General features: G+C 44.3%; 1 protein-coding gene across 3 annotated transcripts in view; it reads left to right on the forward strand.

Moving 5' to 3' along the window:
- The window catches only part of PRKAG3 (protein kinase AMP-activated non-catalytic subunit gamma 3), a 342,332-nt gene that overhangs the window by 247,771 nt on the left and 73,763 nt on the right, over positions 1–20,798 (forward strand). For all 3 annotated transcript variants that reach the window (XR_013608551.1, XR_013608552.1, XM_078679203.1), the window contains exons 9-10: positions 6,775–6,833; positions 18,577–18,622. Coding sequence is in view for 1 of the 3 variants with exons in the window: in XM_078679203.1 (XP_078535329.1) it covers positions 6,775–6,833; positions 18,577–18,622 (105 nt within the window). In the remaining 2 variants the exon portion in view is untranslated. The remainder of the gene's footprint in view (positions 1–6,774; positions 6,834–18,576; positions 18,623–20,798) is intronic.

Below are 20,798 nucleotides of genomic sequence, written 5' to 3' on the forward strand. Positions count from 1 at the left end.
TCCTGAGTGAAGTGCACCAGTTGTTGGTCTCTGAGTGAAGTACACCAGGTGTTGGTCTCCTGAGTGAGTTGCACCAGGTGTTGGTCTCTGAGTGAAGTACACCCGGTGTTGGTCTCCTGAATGAAGTTGACCAGGTGTTGGTCTCTGAGTGAAGTACACCAGGTGTTGGTATCCTGAGTGAATTGCACCAGCTGTTGGTTTCCTGAGTGAATTGCACAGGTGTTGGTCTCCAGACTGAAGTGGGGCAGGTGTTGGTCTCTGAGTGAAGTACACCAGGTGTTGGTCTCTGAGTGAAGTGGGACAGATGTTGGTCGCCTGAGTGAAGTACACTAGGTGTTGGTCTCTGAGTGAAGTGGGCCCGGTGTTGGTCTCTGAGTGAAGTGGGGCAGGTGCTGGTCTCTGAGTGAAGTACACCAGGTGTTGGTTTCTGAGTAAAGTGGGGCAGGTGTTGGTCTTCTGAGTGAAGTACACCAGGTGTTGGTCTCTGAGTAAAGTGGGACAGATGTTGGTCTCCTGAGTAAAGTACACCAGGTGTTGGTCTCTGAGTGAAGTGGGCCAGGTGTTGGTCTCTGAGTGAAGTACACCAGGTGTTGGTCTCCTGAGTGAATTGCACCAGGTGTTCGTTTCCTGAGTGAATTGCACCAGGTGTTGGTCTCGTTAGTGAACTACACCAGGTGTTGTTCTCCTGAGTGAATTGCACCAGGTGTTGGTCTCTGAGTGAAGTGCACCAGGTGTTGGTCTCCTGAGTGAGTGGGCCAGGTGTTGATCTCCTGAGAGAAATGCACCAGGTGTTGGTCTCCTGAGTGAATTGCACCAGGTGTTGGTCTCCTGAGTGAATTGCACCAGGTGTTGGTTTCCTGAGTGAAGTGCACCAGGTGTTGGTCTCTGAGTAAAGTACACCAGGTGTTGGTCTCCTGAATGAAGTTGGCCAGGTGTTGGTCTCCCGAGTGAATTGCACCAGGTGTTGGTCTCCTGAATGAAGTGGGCCAGGTGTTGGTCTCCTGAGTGAATTGCACAGGTGTTGGTCTCCTGAGTGAAGTGCACCAGTTGTTGGTCTCTGAGTGAAGTACACCAGGTGTTGGTCTCCTGAGTGAGTTGCACCAGGTGTTGGTCTCTGAGTGAAGTACACCAGGTGTTGGTCTCCTGAATGAAGTTGACCAGGTGTTGGTCTCTGAGTGAAGTACACCAGGTGTTGGTATCCTGAGTGAATTGCACCAGGTGTTGGTTTCCTGAGTGAATTGCACAGGTGTTGGTCTCCAGACTGAAGTGGGGCAGGTGTTGGTCTCTGAGTGTAGTACACCAGGTGTTGGTCTCTGAGTGAAGTGGGACAGATGTTGGTCGCCTGAGTGAAGTACACTAGGTGTTGGTCTCTGAGTGAAGTGGGCCCGGTGCTGGTCTCTGAGTGAAGTACACCAGGTGTTGGTTTCTGAGTAAAGTGGGACAGATGTTGATCTCCTGAGTAAAGTACACCAGGTGTTGGTCTCTGAGTGAAGTGGGCCAGGTGTTGGTCTCCTGAGTGAAGTAGTGGGACAGATGTTGGTCTCCTGAGTGAAGTACGCCAGGTGTTGGTCTCTGAGTGAAGTACACCAGGTGTTGGTCTCTGAGTGAATTGCACCGGCTGTTGGTCTCTTAGTGAAGTTGGACAGGTGTTGGTCTCCTAAGTGAATTGCACCAGGTGTTGGTCTCTGAGTGAAGTACACCAGGTGTTGGTCTCTGAGTGAAGTGGGACAGGTGTTGGTCTCCTGAGTGAAGTACACCAGATGTTGGTATCCTGAATGAAGTTGGCCAGGTGTTGGTCTCCTGAGTGGATTGCATCAGGCGTTGGTTTCTTGAGTGAATTGCACAGGTGTTGGTCTCCAGAGTGAAGTGAGGCAGGTGTTGGTCTCTGAGTGAAGTACACCAGGTGTTGGCCTCTAAGTGAAATGGGACAGATGTTGGTCTCCTCAGTGGATTGCACCAGGCGTTGGTTTCTTGAGTGAATTGCACAGGTGTTGGTTTCCTGAGTGAATTGCACAGGTGTTGGTCTCCAGACTGAAGTGGGGCAGGTGTAGGTCTCTGAGTGAAGTACACCAGGTGTTGGTCTCTGAGTGAAGTGGGACAGATGTTGGTCTCCTGAGTGAAGTACACCAGGTGTTGGTCTCTGAGTAAAGTGGGGCAGGTGTTGGTCTCTGAGTGAAGTACACCAGGTGTTGGTCTCTGAATGAAGTGGGCCAGGTGTTGATCTCCTGAGTGAAGTACACCAGGTGTTGGTCTCTGAGTAAAGTGGGACAGATGTTGGTCTCCTGAGTAAAGTACACCAGGTGTTGGTCTCTGAGTGAAGTGGGCCAGGTGTTGGTCTCCTGAGTGAAGTAGTGGGACAGATGTTGGTCTCCTGAGTGAAGTACGCCAGGTGTTGGTCTCTGAGTGAAGTACACCAGGTGTTGGTCTCTGAGTGAATTGCACCGGCTGTTGGTCTCTTAGTGAAGTTGGACAGGTGTTGGTCTCCTAAGTGAATTGCACCAGGTGTTGGTCTCTGAGTGAAGTACACCAGGTGTTGGTCTCTGAGTGAAGTGGGACAGGTGTTGGTCTCCTGAGTGAAGTACACCAGATGTTGGTATCCTGAATGAAGTTGGCCAGGTGTTGGTCACCTGAGTGGATTGCATCAGGCGTTGGTTTCTTGAGTGAATTGCACAGGTGTTGGTCTCCAGACTGAAGTGGGGCAGGTGTAGGTCTCTGAGTGAAGTACACCAGGTGTTGGTCTCTGAGTGAAGTGGGACAGATGTTGGTCTCCTGAGTGAAGTACACCAGGTGTTGGTCTCTGAGTAAAGTGGGGCAGGTGTTGGTCTCCTGAGTGAAGTACACCAGGTGTTGGTCTCTGAGTGAAGTGGGACTGGTGTTGGTGTCCTGAGTGAAGTGCACCAGGTGTTGGTCTCTCAGTGAAGTTGGACAGGTGTTGGTCTCCTAAGTGAATTGCACCAGGTGTTGGCCTCTGAGTGAAGTACACCAGGTTTTGGTCTCTGAGTGAAGTGGGACAGGTGTTGGTCTCTGAGTGACGTGGGACGGGTGTTGGTCTCTGAGTGAAGTACACCAGGTGTTGGTCTCCTGAATGAAGTTGGCCAGGTGTTGGTCTCCTGAATGAAGTTGGCCAGTTGTTGGTCTCTGAGTGAAGTACACCAGGTGTTGGTGTCTGAGTGAAGTGGGACAGATGTTGGTCTCCTGAGTAAAGTACACCAGGTGTTGGTGTCTGAGTGATGTGGGACCGGCGTTGGTCTCTGAGTGAATTGCACCAGGTGTTGGTCTCCTGAGTGAATTGCACAGGTGTTGGTCTCCTGAGTGAATTGCACCAGTTGTTGGTCTCTGAGTGAAGTACACCAGGTGTTGGTCTCCTGAGTGAATTGCACCAGGTGTTGGTCTTTGAGTGAAGTACACCAGGTGTTGGTCTCCTGAGTGAAGTGGGCCAGGTGTTGGTCTCTGAGTGAAGTACACCAGGTGTTGGTCTCCTGAGTGAATTGCACCAGGTGTTGGTTTCCTGAGTGAATTGCACCAGGTGTTGGTCTCTGAGTGAACTACACCAGGTGTTGGTCTCCTGAGTGAATTGCACCAGGTGTTGGTCTCTGAGTGAAGTGCACCAGGTGTTGGTCTCCTGAGTGAGTGGGCCAGGTGTTGATCGCCTGAGAGAAATGCACCAGGTGTTTGTCTCTGAGTGAAGCACACCAGGTGTTGGTCTCCTGAGTGAATTGCACCAGGTGTTGGTTTCCTGAGTGAAGTGCACCAGGTGTTGGTCTCTGAGTAAAGTACACCAGGTGTTGGTCTCCTGAATGAAGTTGGCCAGGTGTTGGTCTCCCGAGTGAATTGCACCAGGTGTTGGTCTCCTGAATGAAGTGGGCCGGGTGTTGGTCTCCTGAGTGAATTGCACAGGTGTTGGTCTCCTGAGTGAAGTGCACCAGTTGTTGGTCTCTGAGTGAAGTACACCAGGTGTTGGTCTCCTGAGTGAGTTGCACCAGGTGTTGGTCTCTGAGTGAAGTACACCAGGTGTTAGTCTCCTGAATGAAGTTGACCAGGTGTTGGTCTCTGAGTGAAGTACACCAGGTGTTGGTCTCCTGAGTGAAGTGGGCCAGGTGTTGGTCTCCTGAGTGAATTGCACCAGGTGTTGGTCTCCTGAGTGAACTGCACCAGGTGTTGGTCTCCTGAGTGAATTGCACCAGGTGTTGGTTTCCTGAGTGAAGTGCACCAGGTGTTGGTCTCCTGAGTGAAGTACACCAGGTGTTGGTCTCCTGAATGAAGTTGACCAGGTGTTGGTCTCCTGAGTGAATTGCACCAGGTGTTGGTTTCCTGAGTGAATTGCACCAGGTGTTGGTCTCTGAGTGAAGTACACCAGGTGTTGGTATCCTGAGTGAATTGCACCAGGTGTTGGTTTCCTGAGTGAATTGCACCAGGTGTTGGTCTCTGAGTGAAGTACACCAGGTGTTGGTCTCCTGAGTGAATTGCACCAGGTGTTGGTTTCCTGAGTGAATTGCACCAGGTGTTGGTCTCTGAGTGAACTACACCAGGTGTTGGTCTCCTGGGTGAATTGCACCAGGTGTTGGTCTCTGACTGAAGTGCGCCAGGTGTTGGTCTCCTGAGTGAAGTGGGCCAGGTGTTGATCTCCTGAGAGAAATGCACCAGTTGTTTGTCTCTGAGTGAAGCACACCAGGTGTTGGTCTCCTGAGTGAGTGGGCCAGGTGTTGATCTCCTGAGAGAAATGCACCAGGTGTTGGTCACTGAGTGAAGTACACCAGGTGTTGGTCTCCTGAGTGAAGTGGGCCAGGTGTTGGTCTCCTGAGTGAATTGCACCAGGTGTTGGTCTCCTGAGTGAATTGCACCAGGTGTTGGTTTCCTGAGTGAAGTGCACCAGGTGTTGGTCTCCTGAGTGAATTGCACCAGGTGTTGGTTTCCTGAGTGTAGTGCACCAGGTGTTGGTCTCTGAGTGAAGTACACCAGGTGTTGGTCTCCTGAGTGAATTGCACCAGGTGTTGGGTTCCTGAGTGAAGTGCACCAGGTGTTGGTCTCTGAGTGAAGTACACCAGGTGTTGGTCTCCTGAGTGAAGTGGGCCAGGTGTTGATCTCCTGAGTGAAGTGCACCAGGTGTTTGTCTCTGAGTGAAGCACACCAGGTGTTGGTCTCCTAAGTGAGTGGGCCAGGTGTTTATCTCCTGAGAGAAATGCACCAGGTGTTTGTCTCTGAGTGAAGCACACCAGGTGTTGGTCTCCTGAGTGAATTGCACCAGGTGTTGGTGTCCTGAGTGAAGTGCACCAGGTGTTGGTCTCTGAGTGAAGTACACCAGGTGTTGGTCCCCTCAGTGAAGTGGGCCAGGTGTTGGTCTCCTGAGTGAATTGCACCAGGTGTTGGTCTCCTGAGTCAAGTGGGCCAGGTGTTGATCTCCTGAGAGAAATGCACCAGGTGTTTGTCTCTGAGTGAAGCACACCAGGTGTTGGTCTCCTGAGTGAGTGGGCCAAGTGTTGATCTCCTGAGAGAAATGCACCAGGTGTTTGTCTCTGAGTGACGCACACCAGGTGTTGGTCTCCTGAGTGAGTGGGCCAGGTGTTGATCTCCTGAGAGAAATGCACCAGGTGTTTGTCTCTGAGTGAAGTGCACCAGGTGTTGGTCTCCTGAGTGAAGTGGGCCAGGTGTTGATCTCCTGAGAGAAATGCACCAGGTGCAGGGTCTAGCACTGGTGTACTCTGGGGCTGAGAATGGATGGGTCAGAGACCAGCACTGGTGTACTCTGGGGCTGAGTACAGGCCCTGCTGACTTATAGCCTTGTCACACCCACATCAAAGGAGTTGTGATTTCAGCTCGCTGAGCTGCATCCTCTGTAGTGAGCGCCACTGGTTGAATAACTGCTTTCTTCCCAAGCTGAGAAAAGCCTGCTTTGCCTCTTTCTCGCGAAGGATTTCCTGTCTTACAAGATCTACACTCTGAAGGATTGGACTTCCTGTTTTGTTGTGTTTCTGTAGCTAATGTGCCTTGCTTCTGTACTCTACTTCCTGTTCCTCAACTTCCTGTGTTAAAATTAAATAAGCATTTGCTCTGCATTGCCATGATTACTGTACCATTGGAGCAGCCCAGGAAGCACGTAGCCTAGGAGACGAGTCACCCTGTCTGAGGAGGGTCCTAAAGCCCACCATGTTTCTGTTTTACTAATCTGCCATAGGTGGTGGTCACTTCTCCCCCATGCCAGGGCTTAGCTCATCAGATGGCGAACTCAGTCATTTCTCTTGTCATTTTTTTATTAAAAACACAGATGGAAATGCAAACATAACCTGAAAAATGAAAAGATATCACTGTGCAACAGAAACACAGAATGAAACCTGCACTAGATCCTTTTGCGTATAAGGGTGTGATTTAGATCTCGGCGGATGGGTTACTCCATCATATTCCATCTGGTAAATTATATCAATCCCATAGGATATAATGGCATTTATATTGTGGCGGACACGATATCTGTGAGCACTGTGACGGCGTGAGGCATCCACCAACATCTAAATCAGGCCCCACGTCTGCTCCCTTGACAGTGTACGCCTGTCTTTTCATGTTTATCTATCTGCATTCACCGTCTGACCACTCTCCTTCCACACATTAAGGTGCTGGAAGGATGAATGGATAAATAACAACTAGGTGTAAATAAGGAGCCCCTTTCTGTACTGCAGACCTGTAGTCAACACCCAGACGGCTGCTTCTTCTTGGTCCTGTATTTTTCTGTCGCCGGGCTCTGTCTGTCCCTGTTGATCACTTTTCCTGCTTTTCTTCCCCTAGGGATGTTAACCATTACAGACTTCATCAACATCCTGCACCGGTACTACAAGTCTCCACTGGTGAGTCTGCCAACTGCTCTCCGCAGCTTGAGTCGCTTACGGTTGCGTATGCAGCGGATGGGTTATGTGTGTGATGGCTGCATGTCTGAGCAGAGGGTTACAGTTTCTCACAAACACTCAACATAGTTGAGTGCATCCTTTCCACAGTAGTTAAAGGATCTTTTTACAAAGATGTTTTTATCAGTAGGTGTGACTTACTCCTGCCTTACTTCTGAATTTCCAGGAGTAAGTCACATTTACTCAAGGAGTAAAGCTGTTCAAAACTGGCCTTTAGTATGCAACTATGTGTACATCGCTCTTATTAAACAAATATATTTGGTAATGCCTCTGTGAAGGCAGACTGCAGAGGGGCTTATCCATGTTTGGAACCACTTGGAACATGCAACAGCTTAACATAGTAAATTCCTTTCATTGGAACTGATCTCACTGGTGTCAAATCACAGATGCAGAAGTGCCAATAGCAGCCCAGGAAATGGTTAGGGTGGGCCTGGTGATATATTCTGCTGTGCCCCCTCTCAGCCAATTAATGCTTATCTGGAGTTCCACCAAGCCCACTCATGCATATGCTTACCACTGATTCCCCCATACATAGCTCATGCTCGACACTCACTGGGGCAAGTGCACCTCTGTATGAATTCCAAACCATGTCTTACAGTTTTGCATCTCTGTAGTGCATTAAGGACTTGACATGGCTGAAGTGTCAGAGGCAGGGGCTACTCAATACACTCTAAATAAATGACACATGTACTTCCTTTCCACCCTTTGGCCTCCACCAATCTGCCCATATTTATCCCCTTCTGCCTTGTCTGGTCTGAATCTCTCCTCATTTGTTCTCTAATGCCCTCTATTTTTCCCCAACTCACATCATTATTTCTGTCCTCCTCAATGTTCTCCTCTCTCCCCTTCACAATTTTGTAAGTTTAAAAAGTATTTTATTAAGTAACAGATTGAGAATTAGATTCTCACCAAACACAGCAATAACTATTGATAAATAGATTATCATAACATATAAGAAGAGTGAAGCTATGCGATGCAATTAGAAGGACATTCTCTTTTCACAAAAAAATGATCAAATACATGAAACCTTGTCAATGATGATAAGCGGGAAAAGAAATTAGGAAAATAAATTTGAGCAGTAAAGCACTACAGTTGAAAGATAATAATAATTGCTATATAATTCATAAATTAAACAAATTCATGGTGTGTTAAAGGTCATCGTTTACAAAGAACAGTAAATAAAACATGTTTTATAAACCAAAATAGAACTGTATAATGCAAACTTTTAAGGAGGTTTGAGTACTATTTCTTGTTTGAGAGAGTTAATGGTACAATTTCTCAAGCTCTTATTGAGATATGAAGTTACCAGGCTCCTAAATAAATCTCTTTAAATAGCATTTGAAACTGGCTATATATAAGCACTTCCAAGTCTATGATTGCAACAAACACTGTACCACCAACTTTGAGGGAAACATTAGGATTATTTTTTCAATGTTTTGTGGCTTGCTGAAAAACAATTTCTATTAAAAGATCTATCAAACAAGTATCAGTGGAGCAGGAATTGCAAGTATAGCTAAATGTATATTTTTAATGTCATAGAGAATAGTTGCATCAGAAATAAAGTTTAGTTGATTCCAAAATTGTCTCCAAACCTTTAAAACCATTGGGCATGTGAAAGTGTATGTTTAAGATCAATTTTGTGTTGCAAGACCAACAAGAGGTATTTGATATGCTATTGATTTTGTGAAATGAGTGTGGCTTTAACAACAATCTATTGTTTATAAAAAATTACATTATTTTCCCCAAGCTAATTCAACCTTAGATTTCAGTCCAACGTCCTTGTTATCTCTAAGAACTTATAGACAGGATTCCTGGGTTGTGACGTCAGTATTTGCAAGCTGTCAACATAGCGTGTACGTTAAAGATTCCTATCATGTAATATTGTGTGGATATTTGATATAGAGTTAGATAATATTTTATATTTTCCTTTCAAAGGAGTTTGACATATCAAACTTTTTGTAAAGGAAAGTACTGATAAATAATAATATTGGTAGACCCATATCAAAACTTAATTTCTCCATGAGGTCCGGCATACAGTTATATTTTTTAATCTAATGTTTTATTATGCCAAAGAGAAGAATTTAGAAAGCCTTCCCTTCTCTTAGTGTCTATCCAAAGCGATAGGGGAAAAATTCTACCAACATTCTTAATAATAAGGGATGTTAAAGAAGTATTTGTGAAAAGTGTAAAAATCCTTAGAAAGGAAATGGAGCAATAAGAGCTTTTTCAAGAACTACTCAAATAGGATAAAAGGGGATGTTATTATCTGACAGCCAATTCAAGGATGTTTAACCATAGAAGCATTTTTAAAAGTCTGAAAATCTGGAAAATTTACACCACCCTCTGAATGATTTAATTTTAGCCTACAAATTAAAATTTTAGATTCCACAGAAAGGTGATTAATAGTGAATAAAGTGTTTTGGGGTAAAAGAAGCATGAAGGAATGGGCATAAATTCCACGGGGAACGAATTTGGAACTAGAGATTAATTACTTTTTAAAGAACCCACAGCTTTAACAATCTCTCTGAGGAAATATCTTCTTCAAGTGAGACACAATCAGTATCTGACGGGAAATACTCTCTAATTGAGATTAGAAATAATTTTTCATGTGTTGCTTTTGAAGAGTAAATTCTAGGGTGCATATATTTTGTAAAATTAGACAAAAGTATCTAAAATGTGAGAATCTTCAAAAGAATGAGTATTTCAATTACAATATATAGATTCTCTCTTTAACTCCTTTATTTTCATACTATTAGGTAATAATGTAACCGATTTATTCTGTCCACCATAATATTTACTAGTGAGCTTTAATAAATAAGAAGAATAAGCAGGAATAATCTCTAAAGTGTGTTTGTTCAATTAAAATGTTGTATCATTTATATTTTTAAACCATCCTGTGGGTTAGTGGTATAATATGACTATTCTAACTTCTTAATATTTGTCATAGCTTCATCTAAATAATTTACCATACTTTTCCTTGTCAAGACAAAGTTGATAATAAAATATCTTGCTAAAGCCCTGAAAGCCTCCCATATCACTTGAAAATGTTTGTAAGTTGTAGTTAAAGAAACAATTACTTCTATAAAAATGTCAAAGGTATATAAAAAATTGTGTGGCTGTAAAGGGCAGTTTTAAATCTCTGTTTCTCACCGCTTTTTTAAATGAATTCAAGGTCTATGGTAATGATAACAGGAAATGGTTTGATATTAGAATAACTACAATCTCAGAATATATTAATGATTGAACTATCTTCTGATTCTGAAAAATGTAATCAATTCTTGATTGAGAATTGTGCACCAGGAAAAGTAAGTTGTATTTTCTTTTAGAACATTGAAAGGTTGAGCGTTCCACTGAAGACAATGGAGTAGCTCTGGGCTTCTACTGGCTAGTAAAAGCCCAAAGCTCCCACATTCCAAAGTTTATTTTAACAGCAAATGCTACGAATAAAGGCCTCACGGAGCCCGATGGGATATCTACCCCTTGGGCTCAGTGAGGCCTTTGTTTTACTAATTCGAACATTCTGTCCTTGGGCGGAATGCTCTACTTGCCTTATAGCCCACCGTAGCTGGGATATACCGCCCATTGAAGGCCCGCTCCCTTGTTAAAGAACCTCGCCATCAGTTTGGGCCTTTAACGCTATAGTGGGCCTTTAAGGGTTATAACTAAGGTTATAGTGTCTGGGTAACTTAACCTTAATGCAGCTTTAAGAATTATTTATAGCTCATTGAAGTTGTTTTTTTGCATATTGTTAGGGATATGTTTGTTTTTAGAATTGCTATTGATAAAGGGATCTAACAGTTGTTTGCAATTGCATACAAAGCATCAGGACAGTTCTTTCAGTAATTTAAAATTTGGCCAAAATATATTATCATTTTGCGTTGGGCCTTAAATATTTATTATAATGACTGGTATGTTATTAATGATTAGCTTGACAATATTTCATCTGACAACATAATCTTTTTCCTGAGAAACAACTGAGATATCTAAGAGTTTGTCACAAAGGATTATTACATAATTGTTCTCCTTATGTGTAGAGAAAACAAACATGTTACTAACCCACGCTCTAAAGTTTCATAGCTTCTTTGTCTGACAAATACATTTCTTGCAAAAGAGCGATTTGTGGATTGCATCTTGAAAAATTATTGAGAGACCTTTGTCTTTTAATTGGGGTAGCATGTCCTTTAATATTCCAAACGATTATATTAAAGACCATAACCAAGTTAGAATATATAAGCAACACTCTCTATATAGCTAAAATGGTAAAAATATGGTTGCTGCAAATTCCAAATCGGCCCCTGAAAACTATGAATTTTAGAAGATACCTACTTGTTACAAGTGGGAAACAGAAGGCAAAGTGTAGACAAACTTGCTATACATACAGGAGAAAAATGAAATACATAGTGAAGACTCTGAGACATACATATATTGAACACAAATGGATTATGGTGGTGGTGCAGAGGAGGAATATCCCCTTTGTTTGGTGGGAGGCACTATACAGAATATAGAACACCGAAAAACATTATGATACAATCAGATCCAATACAGTTACAGAACAAAAAAAAACACTTACCAAGTCGATTATGGACTGGGAACCTTAGGCAAGATAATAATCCTTCATGCTAAAGAATACATTTTATCACTGTTTGGACACATAATTTTCGAGCTTGCAACACTTAAAACCCGCTCACTTAAGAGCAATTTAGGATAAGCAATTAAGTACTATGGGGCCCATTAGGATGGCGGGCGGATTCCAACGTAAAACGGGACCGCCCGCCATAATAGCGGCGGTCCCGTGGGGGCCATTAGGATGCGCCCGCCACACTGGCGGGCGCATCCTGCATTTTTAACATTGCGGCAGGCGGTGCCAAAAGCACCACCCGTCACAATGCTAAAAATGCACATTGTGCACTTCAATGCACAACGTGGCAGGCACCGTGCGGTGCCTGTCACGTTGTACAGTGAAGTGCACCCCATGTGCACCCCCCACGCCCCCCGGATTCCCTGGGGGCCCGCAACAGGCCCCCACAGGACATTCGAGCATGCCTTTAACGCCGCCACGGAAAAGCATGTCCCCGCCTACATTCTAATATGGATTGCGGTGTCTAACAGACACCGCCACCATATGAAACCCTTTTCTGCCCGCTCAACTCCTTGACCGGGCGGAAAACCGGCGGACGGTCTTTCCGTCTGCCGCGGTCCCCCCGCCATAGTAATATGGCGGGGGGAAATGGGTGGCGGGAGGGTTAGGATGTCAGGCGGATCGCCACCGCCCGCATGGCGGTGGCGATCCGCGCGACATCCTAAGGGGGCTCTATATAGCCTGCATTTACTAAATCCATTCAGAAATGAAACACTATGGGGCCCATTAGGATGACGGGTGGACTTTGTCCGCCCGCCATCCCATCGTGGAAAGGGACCGCCCGCCATAAGGGCGGGGTTCCCGTGGGGGAAATTAGGATGCGCCCGCCACAGTGGCGGGCGCATCCTGTATTTTTAACATTGCAGCGGGCAGTGCTGAATGCACCGCCCGCCGCTAGGCTAAGAATACATGTTGTGCATTTCAAAGCACAACGTGACAGGCCTGCGCGGTGCCTGCCATGTTGTTCTTTGAAATGCAGGGGGGTACCATAGGTAATCCCCATGTGCACCCTCCACCCCCCTGGAGTCCCTGGGGGACCGCAACGGGCCCCCGCAGGTAGACTCCGCATGCCTTGCCGCAACGGACAGGCATTGACAAATGCCCATTCTAATATGGCTGGCGGTGTCTAATAGACACCGCCACCATATAGATCTCTTTTCCGCCCGGTCGCAAGACGACCAGGGCGGAAAAGCGGCGGACGGTCTTTCCGTTCGCCGTGGACCCCCCAGCCATAATAATATGGCGGAGGGTCATTCCGGCACGGATGGCGGGCAGATCGCCCCCGCCAGGCCAGCGGTGGCTACCACTGGCCTGGCGGGGGCGTTCCGCCCGCCATCCTAATGGACCCCCTATGTATCCTGCGTTTACTAAATCCATTCAGAAATTGGGGCCCAGATTTTACAGCCCAAGGCCCTTTTTCTTCTCCCTTTGGTTCTATAAATTGACATCTCTAAATTATAAGTAGCTAGTAGTCTTGATCACCAATTAATAAAGGTAGGTGGGTCCGGGCTAATCCATTCAATAGTTATCCATGGTCGTACCAGCGCCATGGCAATAAAGAAGAAAGCAATTAGGGCTCTGGATCTTACATTACTTTCCTTATCATATGATCGGAGCACCCAGAATTAGACTCAAGAAATTCTCAATTTCTTGGATAAAAAGCATTAGTCTGGGACAAGAGAAAAACATATGAACCGAATCTGCAGCCCATGAGCCACACCTGTTGCACTTGTCCCCCATTGTTGCCCCCCATTTAGCAATTTTACCAGGAGTATAGTACAGATTGAAAAGAGACATATAGTGCTGGCTTCTTAATCTACCGGTCATTAGAATTCCGGTTTGCCAAATCCAAAGATTTTTCGATATCTATGCCAACTACTCCTAATTTATTTGCCCACTTTAGATTCCATGTACCGACATCATGAGGGAATGTTTCCATAATTAATTGATAGAGCTGTCCTATAGAGGTTTTTTTCCTCACTTTTTCAACCAATGGTATTCTGGCAAACTGAAGTGCTGATCCTATCCACACCCGACCCAAAAAACAACGAATCTGCAAGTATTTAAAAAAATCTTGTTATCTAAACCAAATTTCCCCTGTATCTCTAAAAAAGATAACAATTGACCATTATTAAACAAATCCCCCCCCCACACAATAAATCCCTCAAACCCCATCTAAATGTGATTTGGTTCCGAACGATTATAGGAAACAGACCGGATGCTGAAAAGGGGGTATAAACGTTCAGATTAGGAACATGCAGCCTGCGCCTAATTTGTTTCCAATGTTAAAAGTCGCCTTAAGTATATTGAACTTTGTCTTCTTGTAGTAATTGGGCTCTACTATCCTGACCTGGCATCCATTAGCCTCCTCTCCCAACCCGAATGCATAAATAGATGGTCTATTAAATGAGGGAATCTCAGCTTTGACCCCAACTAACAATGGGACCCATGTATTGCAGTGTAGCGGCCCAATAGTATACCATAAAATATGGAATACCCCAACCCCCACAGTCCCTTGAAAGTACCATCCTTTTAAATGCCCTTCTGGATTTCCGATACCCCCAAATAAATCTAGAGCAGATCCGCTCTAGCTTATTGAAGCAGGAAGGGGAAAATTCATGTCCTAAACATATAAAGAAACTTAGATTGGATCAACATTTTTAGAACGTTGCACCTCCGATGAAGAGAGAGATGAAGATGGTTGAGTATTTCCAGTGTCGAATTTACCTTTTCCATTAACGGATTGATATTCAAATCGGGGATCTGATCCACTTCAGATGTAATTCTAATTTCCAGGTATATTGCTTTAGAGACAATTGGTAAATTTGCCAGGGGTTCTGAGCCAGAATAAAGTATGTGGTTTTTTTCTACATTTAATTTGTACCCGGAAAATCTACCAAATTGAGCAGCCAAAGATTTAATTGTAGTAAACGCTGATACCGTATCAGCAGTAAGTACCACAATAACATCAGCATATGCCAATGCTCTATACTCAAGATTATGAAAACTGACTGGCTTAATATTTGTACTCAAGTTTAATTTATTAAGAAATAAGTCAATATACAATGCAAATAGCAGGGGTGAGCATGGGCACCCCTGCCTGGTGCCTCTGCTTATGCTAAATGGGCTGGACTCCTGTCCAGAGATCCGTATAGATGCTTCTGGGCGTAAGTATAACACCTGCACTGCTTGAATAAATTCACAGCAGAATCACTTTCACCGCATGACTTCCCACAAAAACTGCCAAGAGACCCTGTCGAACGCCTTCTCGGCGTCCAACAGGATAGCTATTACTCTTCTTCCATGGTCTTCTTCCATGGTCAGCAGTATCCCTACCCGGGATAAACCCATGCTGAAAGTCAAAAAAAGGAGGCATAACCATCCCTAAGCGATTGGCCAGGATTTTTGAAACAATGTTGCTATCAGAATTGATGAGCGAAATAGGCCTGTATGAGGTAGGATACAACTCTGGTTTACCCTTTTTTTAAAGACAATTATGGTGATTTTACGCCAAGATTCCGGAACCGAACCACGTTGAGCAGACAGAAACAGTAGCATCAGTTCCCGCTGAAGCGTGTGTCGGAACGTCTTAAAGAATTCCAGAGGAATTCTGTTAGACCTGGCACCTTGGCGTGAGTCTCCCTTACACTTTTTGCTGATGTGCCTCAGAAGACAATTATGGTGATTTTACGCCAAGAATCCGGAACCGAACCACGTTGAGCAGACAGAAACAGTGGCATCAGTTCCCGCTGAAGCGTGTGTCGGAACGTCTTAAAGAATTCCAGAGGAATATCGTCCGGGCCTACCGTCTTACCTGTAGCCAAAGACAGCATTGCTCCCTCCACTTCATCCCAGGTTATACTTGCAGCTAGATTCTCATTCTGATCTTGAGTAATGTTAGCAGTTGTTATTCCACGGCTAAAATCCTGCATCATATCTTCTACACCACTTGTCTCCTCCTCTGCATAGAAATAACTAGTATTTCTAATAGATACATTTTATTGTGAAACGATAAAAGATTAGAAGGGTTAAACAGCATGTGCGCTCAATGTGCCCATAGCTTCTCCCCTGCAATTTTTCAAGAATTTCTGTAGTTTGGCTGGGTCTTAAAAGCCTGTTGTTCTGTTCCTGTAGGTCACCTTTAGAAAGGATGGATGTAGTAATCCAAATCTCACATTTTGGCCCACAAATGCATGTTGTAGATTTTTTTTCCACACCCAGCAGTTGTTTTTTTAAATGTCTTGTGAAAAAAAATGCATTTCCAGACCAAGTAATCTACTTTTTACTTTCGGCAGATATGAGACCTTTCAATAGGTCTGTATACTCTGGGAATATGATTATCACTCATTCTCAGCTTGGAAGTAGCCCTATCAAGTCTACATTTATGTCCTACTCTGTATGTTCTTTGAATGTTTAATATTAACACTATCCGACAAATGTAAGATTTTTAATGAGAAATTGAAAAAATGACATGGGATCCTTTCCCTCTGAGTACTCAGGCAGACAATGCATTACCTCTCTTGTTCCTGATTTCAAGTTCCTCAGTTTGTTTCTTAAGTTAGGGTACCTCTTTTTGCAAAGAATTTATATTGACTGGTGCATCTTGAATGTCAGTCATGCTTTCTTCTACCACATACACTTATTTAGCCATTTGTCCTCTAAAGACTGAAGCTTATTAGTTGTTTCTGCCAGGTACGGCTTAGGGGCCTATATCGCCTCTAATAACTAATCCATGGATATAAAAGGTGAAATTTTAATTGGAGGACGAGGGGTCTTTTTAGGCTTTTTAGGTTGAGCCCGACTGCTGTAATAGAGTATGAGAGAGAAGTCGCGCCAACTCTCCTCCCATATTTTTCATTGGCCTGTGTCATTGCCTTTCATAAATGCTGCCTTCGGATTCATTATTAGGCTTGTTAGTCCCTCCATAGTACAGCCTTGTCTTCATTTGTACCCTCCCAAGGCTACTGGCCCCTTTACTTTAGTTGTTACACGGGACCTGCTATTTAGTTTGTAAGCACTATTTACTTTATTGACTTTCGCTTACTGCAGGCCGGACATGCGCTGCTTCAGCTGAAACCGCTCATGTTTTTTTAAGCAGCACAGCCGTCCCCGTAACACAGGCGCCCGGTTTCAATCACTTTAACCTGGCATTAGCTCGTGTCTGTTTCAACCCCCAAGTAAAATGGATTTAGAAATGATTAGTGAATTAAGTAATGTGAATTCTAGGTAGCACATATTTGTGGGCTAATGGGCTGATGCTGACAACAGCACATCTGTGTTACATGTCATCTGTACTAACACCACCTGACAGGTTGTTTTAAAAAGCCTGCTTTATAAATAACAACAGAAACAACGTGGACGAACCCACTGGTGAGTCCTACAAGTTTATTGACTCAGTGTGGTGTAACAGAGTACAAACATCCAATGTATTTGTAAGAAGAACCCTTACCCACCAACCTAGTTGGTGGCATGCTTCATCATTGGGTTCCCAGCTGGGCTGCCAAATGCAATCCAGCTGTGCTTCGAAACCTGAGTTACAACAGAGCAGGTTTTGTTGTTTTAGTTAGTGAGGTGTGTGCTCAAAGTGTGGTGAGGTTAAAAATGTCTCTATGGAATGCCCAACGGAAAAACATTATTCTACTGTCCTAGGACACGATTAAAATAAAAAACTGGGATATAGTGAAGATAAAAATGGGTCTTCGATATGTAGGTCGACATGTTTCAGCCTTTTCGATAATCGTAGGGCTTTCTTCAGGAAGAAAACTGATGTGAGAAACAGTGAAGTGGCTACAAAAGTGTAGGTAGCCACGTGAGTGAAATATCAGCACACACACTAAGAAGTGCTGTGTGTGTAGTGGTATAGCCGTACTCACGGACCCACTTACTGGTTGAAATCTGTAAGATAAAAACACATACAAGGTATCGAGGCGACCTGTGTACACCCCCGAGGCTACAGAGGGAAGTAGAATTACTGGAATCCCCGTGATCTCAAGTTTCGTATGATTGGTAATTGATGATTTCTATGACTGACAGCTATTACCCTCACAACGATGTCAACTATTGTATACCCGATGCAAATGTTTCTCTTTTCTTTTTTTTTTTTCTTTTGTGTTTTGTGTTATTACAATAAAAAGATTAAAAAAAAAAAAAAACAACACATACAACGTGGGGAAACTGCAGCGTGTGCCACCTTACCAAACCAACAAAGTCCCTAAACTTAGAGTGTGGCAGTACATGGCAGATCAGGAAACACACTATTTGCAACTCATGCAATGTCATCTCCCTCATCACCTGTCCCTGCGGACTGTGTTATGTAGGGATGACAAGCCACAAAATAAAAATTCGGATATGTGAACACAGGAGTAATATCCGCTGTAAGCGTAACACCAGGAAGATGACAGAACACATTTCACACAACCACTACTTACAAAAATAATATTACTACTTCACCTTTTCAAATCGACTCCTGGCATTCTATCCCTATTACAAACTCTACTAAACACACAAGAAATCAAGCGCACAAACATAACACAACTAATGCACAAGAAGAATAAACAAAAAAATTAACTAAACTGATAATTTTGAGTTCCGGAATAGCTTGCTATGCACCGAAAAAGCGCTTGAATGCCTCTCGAGGTGTCATAAGCGCTTTATAAATACAGTAACAATATAATATATTAACATATGCAGGTAAGAGCTTGTGTTCCATTTTGCACAGATGAAAACAACTGTGGCTGTAGGTCCCATAGGAACTTGGGTGCCAACTGTGGGTAGCAACTGCTAACATTACCCTGACACTTGGTAACCCTGACACCAGACGTGACAAAGGCAGCAGCAGTAACAGGAAGTAAACAGGGCGTTAAAACCTATTTTTCCATTTTAGTCCACTTGTTGACCATTCTCCAGCCTTTAGGGGCTAATGGTGGGATACGGGGCTGATGTCATTCAGTGTGAGGTTTTGTGTAACGTCACTTCAGGTATACCAGGCATTTTAAGGGTTAATAGTTTTTTCACGTCACAAATCTCAATTTCTTTCACATTTCACAGGTCCAAATCTACGAGATTGAGGAACACAAAATCGAAACGTGGCGAGGTAAGAATCCAACGTGTGTAGGTGGGATGTATGACATTGCAACCATGCTTTTACCACGCATGCCTTTACATCGCAGTTTTTACAACGCATGCTGTTACAACGCATAGCGCTTAGGGGTGCTGGATAGTGAATAGTTTAATTTACTATTCCAACTCCATTCCCCGTGGATAGTAGGGAAGGTGTTGGATAGTAAATTGAATCCATTCCCTATCCTAGAGCGCCCCCCAGCACAATGCGTTGTAATGACATGCGTTGTAATAGTTGCGTCGTAAAGGCACTGCGTGGTAAAAGTTGCGTTATAAAGGATGTTTCCCGTATGGGTGTGATCTGTACATGTGAGTGGCAGGTGTCAGAGACATGTGGCATGTAAAGTGACAGTTAAAGTTTAAATGTTTGTGCAATAATCCCCTGCTGGAATGGGAACTATAAACAAAATCATCAGCCATACTATAGATGGGATCTCCAATCCCTCACTTGGGATTACAGCCCTTAATTAGGGAGAATCATTCTGGTGCCTTTCTCTTGAAAATTGTCTTGCCACATGTCTAGATTTTTAGGGCCTCATTAATGGGGTTTTGTCATAGGGGAGCGCAGCATGTCAGCTCGCTCCACTGACCCACGCCAAAGTGAAAGGGCAGGAATGCACCATATTTATCCAATATGGTGCATCCCTGTCCCTTCCCCAGCATTGGCGCAGTTTCAGCAGCGTAGCGCCAATGCAGACACCTTGCACATGCAGGCACCGTTGCACATGCAGGCACCCTTGCACATGCAGGCACCCTTGCACATGCAGGCACCCTTGCATATTAGGGTAAGGGTGCCTGTGTTGTAGGCAGAATTGTTTTTGTGCAAATCCCTCGAGGAGTTTTCCTCCTTCCATGTGTGCGGCAGAACGCAGCACATATAAAAAGAGGAGAAATAAACATAGTTCCCCTCGTTACGTCTGCCCTGGGGAGGTGTAAGATTTTGATGCATTCGCAGGTTTATAGTCCTTGTAAACCTGCGAATGCGTCAAACCCATGGGAGTTGTGTGGGAACACTCGCCGCAACGCCCATGGAACGCCTCCTGGGCGGGGAGTAAGGTGGCGCAGAGATTTGTGCTGCGTTGACTTACTCAAGATTTCTGAGGCCACTCAACGTGGCTGTGCGTGGTTTCATTATTCTGACTCAGAGCCTTGCCTTTGCGTGGCGCAAACGTGACGCAAGGCTCTCATAAATATGCCCCCTGGTACCTGGGCGAAACCCTAGTGCAAGTAACTCTTCCTTGGCCAAGATAAATACGCGAGAAGCGTTTTCGTAACTGGAATGAAGATTGTTATTCCGCCTCGATTAGCATCGTAATGAAACGTCCAGGAGTTTTGTCCTGACTGCTTCAGGGATTAATCTTGGTCCAGCTTCAAACTCTCTGAACAACTTACTCTGCTTTAGATGCTTATGTCAAAGACTTTCATCGATGGATTCATCCACGCTTTCTCTGTAATGGGCCGACTAATGCTTCGGAAGTGGTCGACCTCTCCTTATACAAAACAGGAGAAGAAAAATGGAATGATATGAATCAGCAACAATTTTTGGGTCATATTTAAGATTTTCTTTCTTTCACTCCTTAAAGCTTCCTGTGGTTCTTGTTATCTAGAAAGAATTATTTTCTACGACCTGGTACTGACCATTTCATACGAAATAGGCTGAGCTGTAGTTGGAACATTTCGTTAGATTGCAAAATTGCTGAACTTTCGTTGTTTCCTTCTTGCATACATCATATTTTGTCTACTGCTCCTTATTGACAATAATTCCAGCAACACTTGGGCAAGCATTTAACAAGTCGAGAAGGCACTAGATATCAATGAAGTATGACTTTCAGTCGCTAGTCTTTGGTCCCAAAGCAGTTGTTAGTTTTCGTAACTATAGTATCCTGGACTTCACTCCCCGCTCGCGACACCGCTTGTGGCTCGCGACCCAGCTCGTTGAACGCTGGTGTGAAGTCAGGTCTGTGCTAAAGATGGTTAGAATCAGTACTCCAACTAGTACAAGCTCTCTGGCATTGTCCATGAAGTCTTTTGGGCATTGGTCAGATCAAAGGTGCTAAAGAAGTGGGCAGCACTAAGCCAGTCCATCAGTCCTGGTGTATTTAGATGTGCATTCATCTTGCTGACCTCATTGAGAAAGTATAGGTCGGTGG

Source organism: Lissotriton helveticus, chromosome 3_1 (genome assembly GCF_964261635.1).
Source record: "Lissotriton helveticus chromosome 3_1, aLisHel1.1, whole genome shotgun sequence".
In the NCBI taxonomy this organism is placed as follows: Eukaryota; Metazoa; Chordata; class Amphibia; order Caudata; family Salamandridae; genus Lissotriton; species Lissotriton helveticus.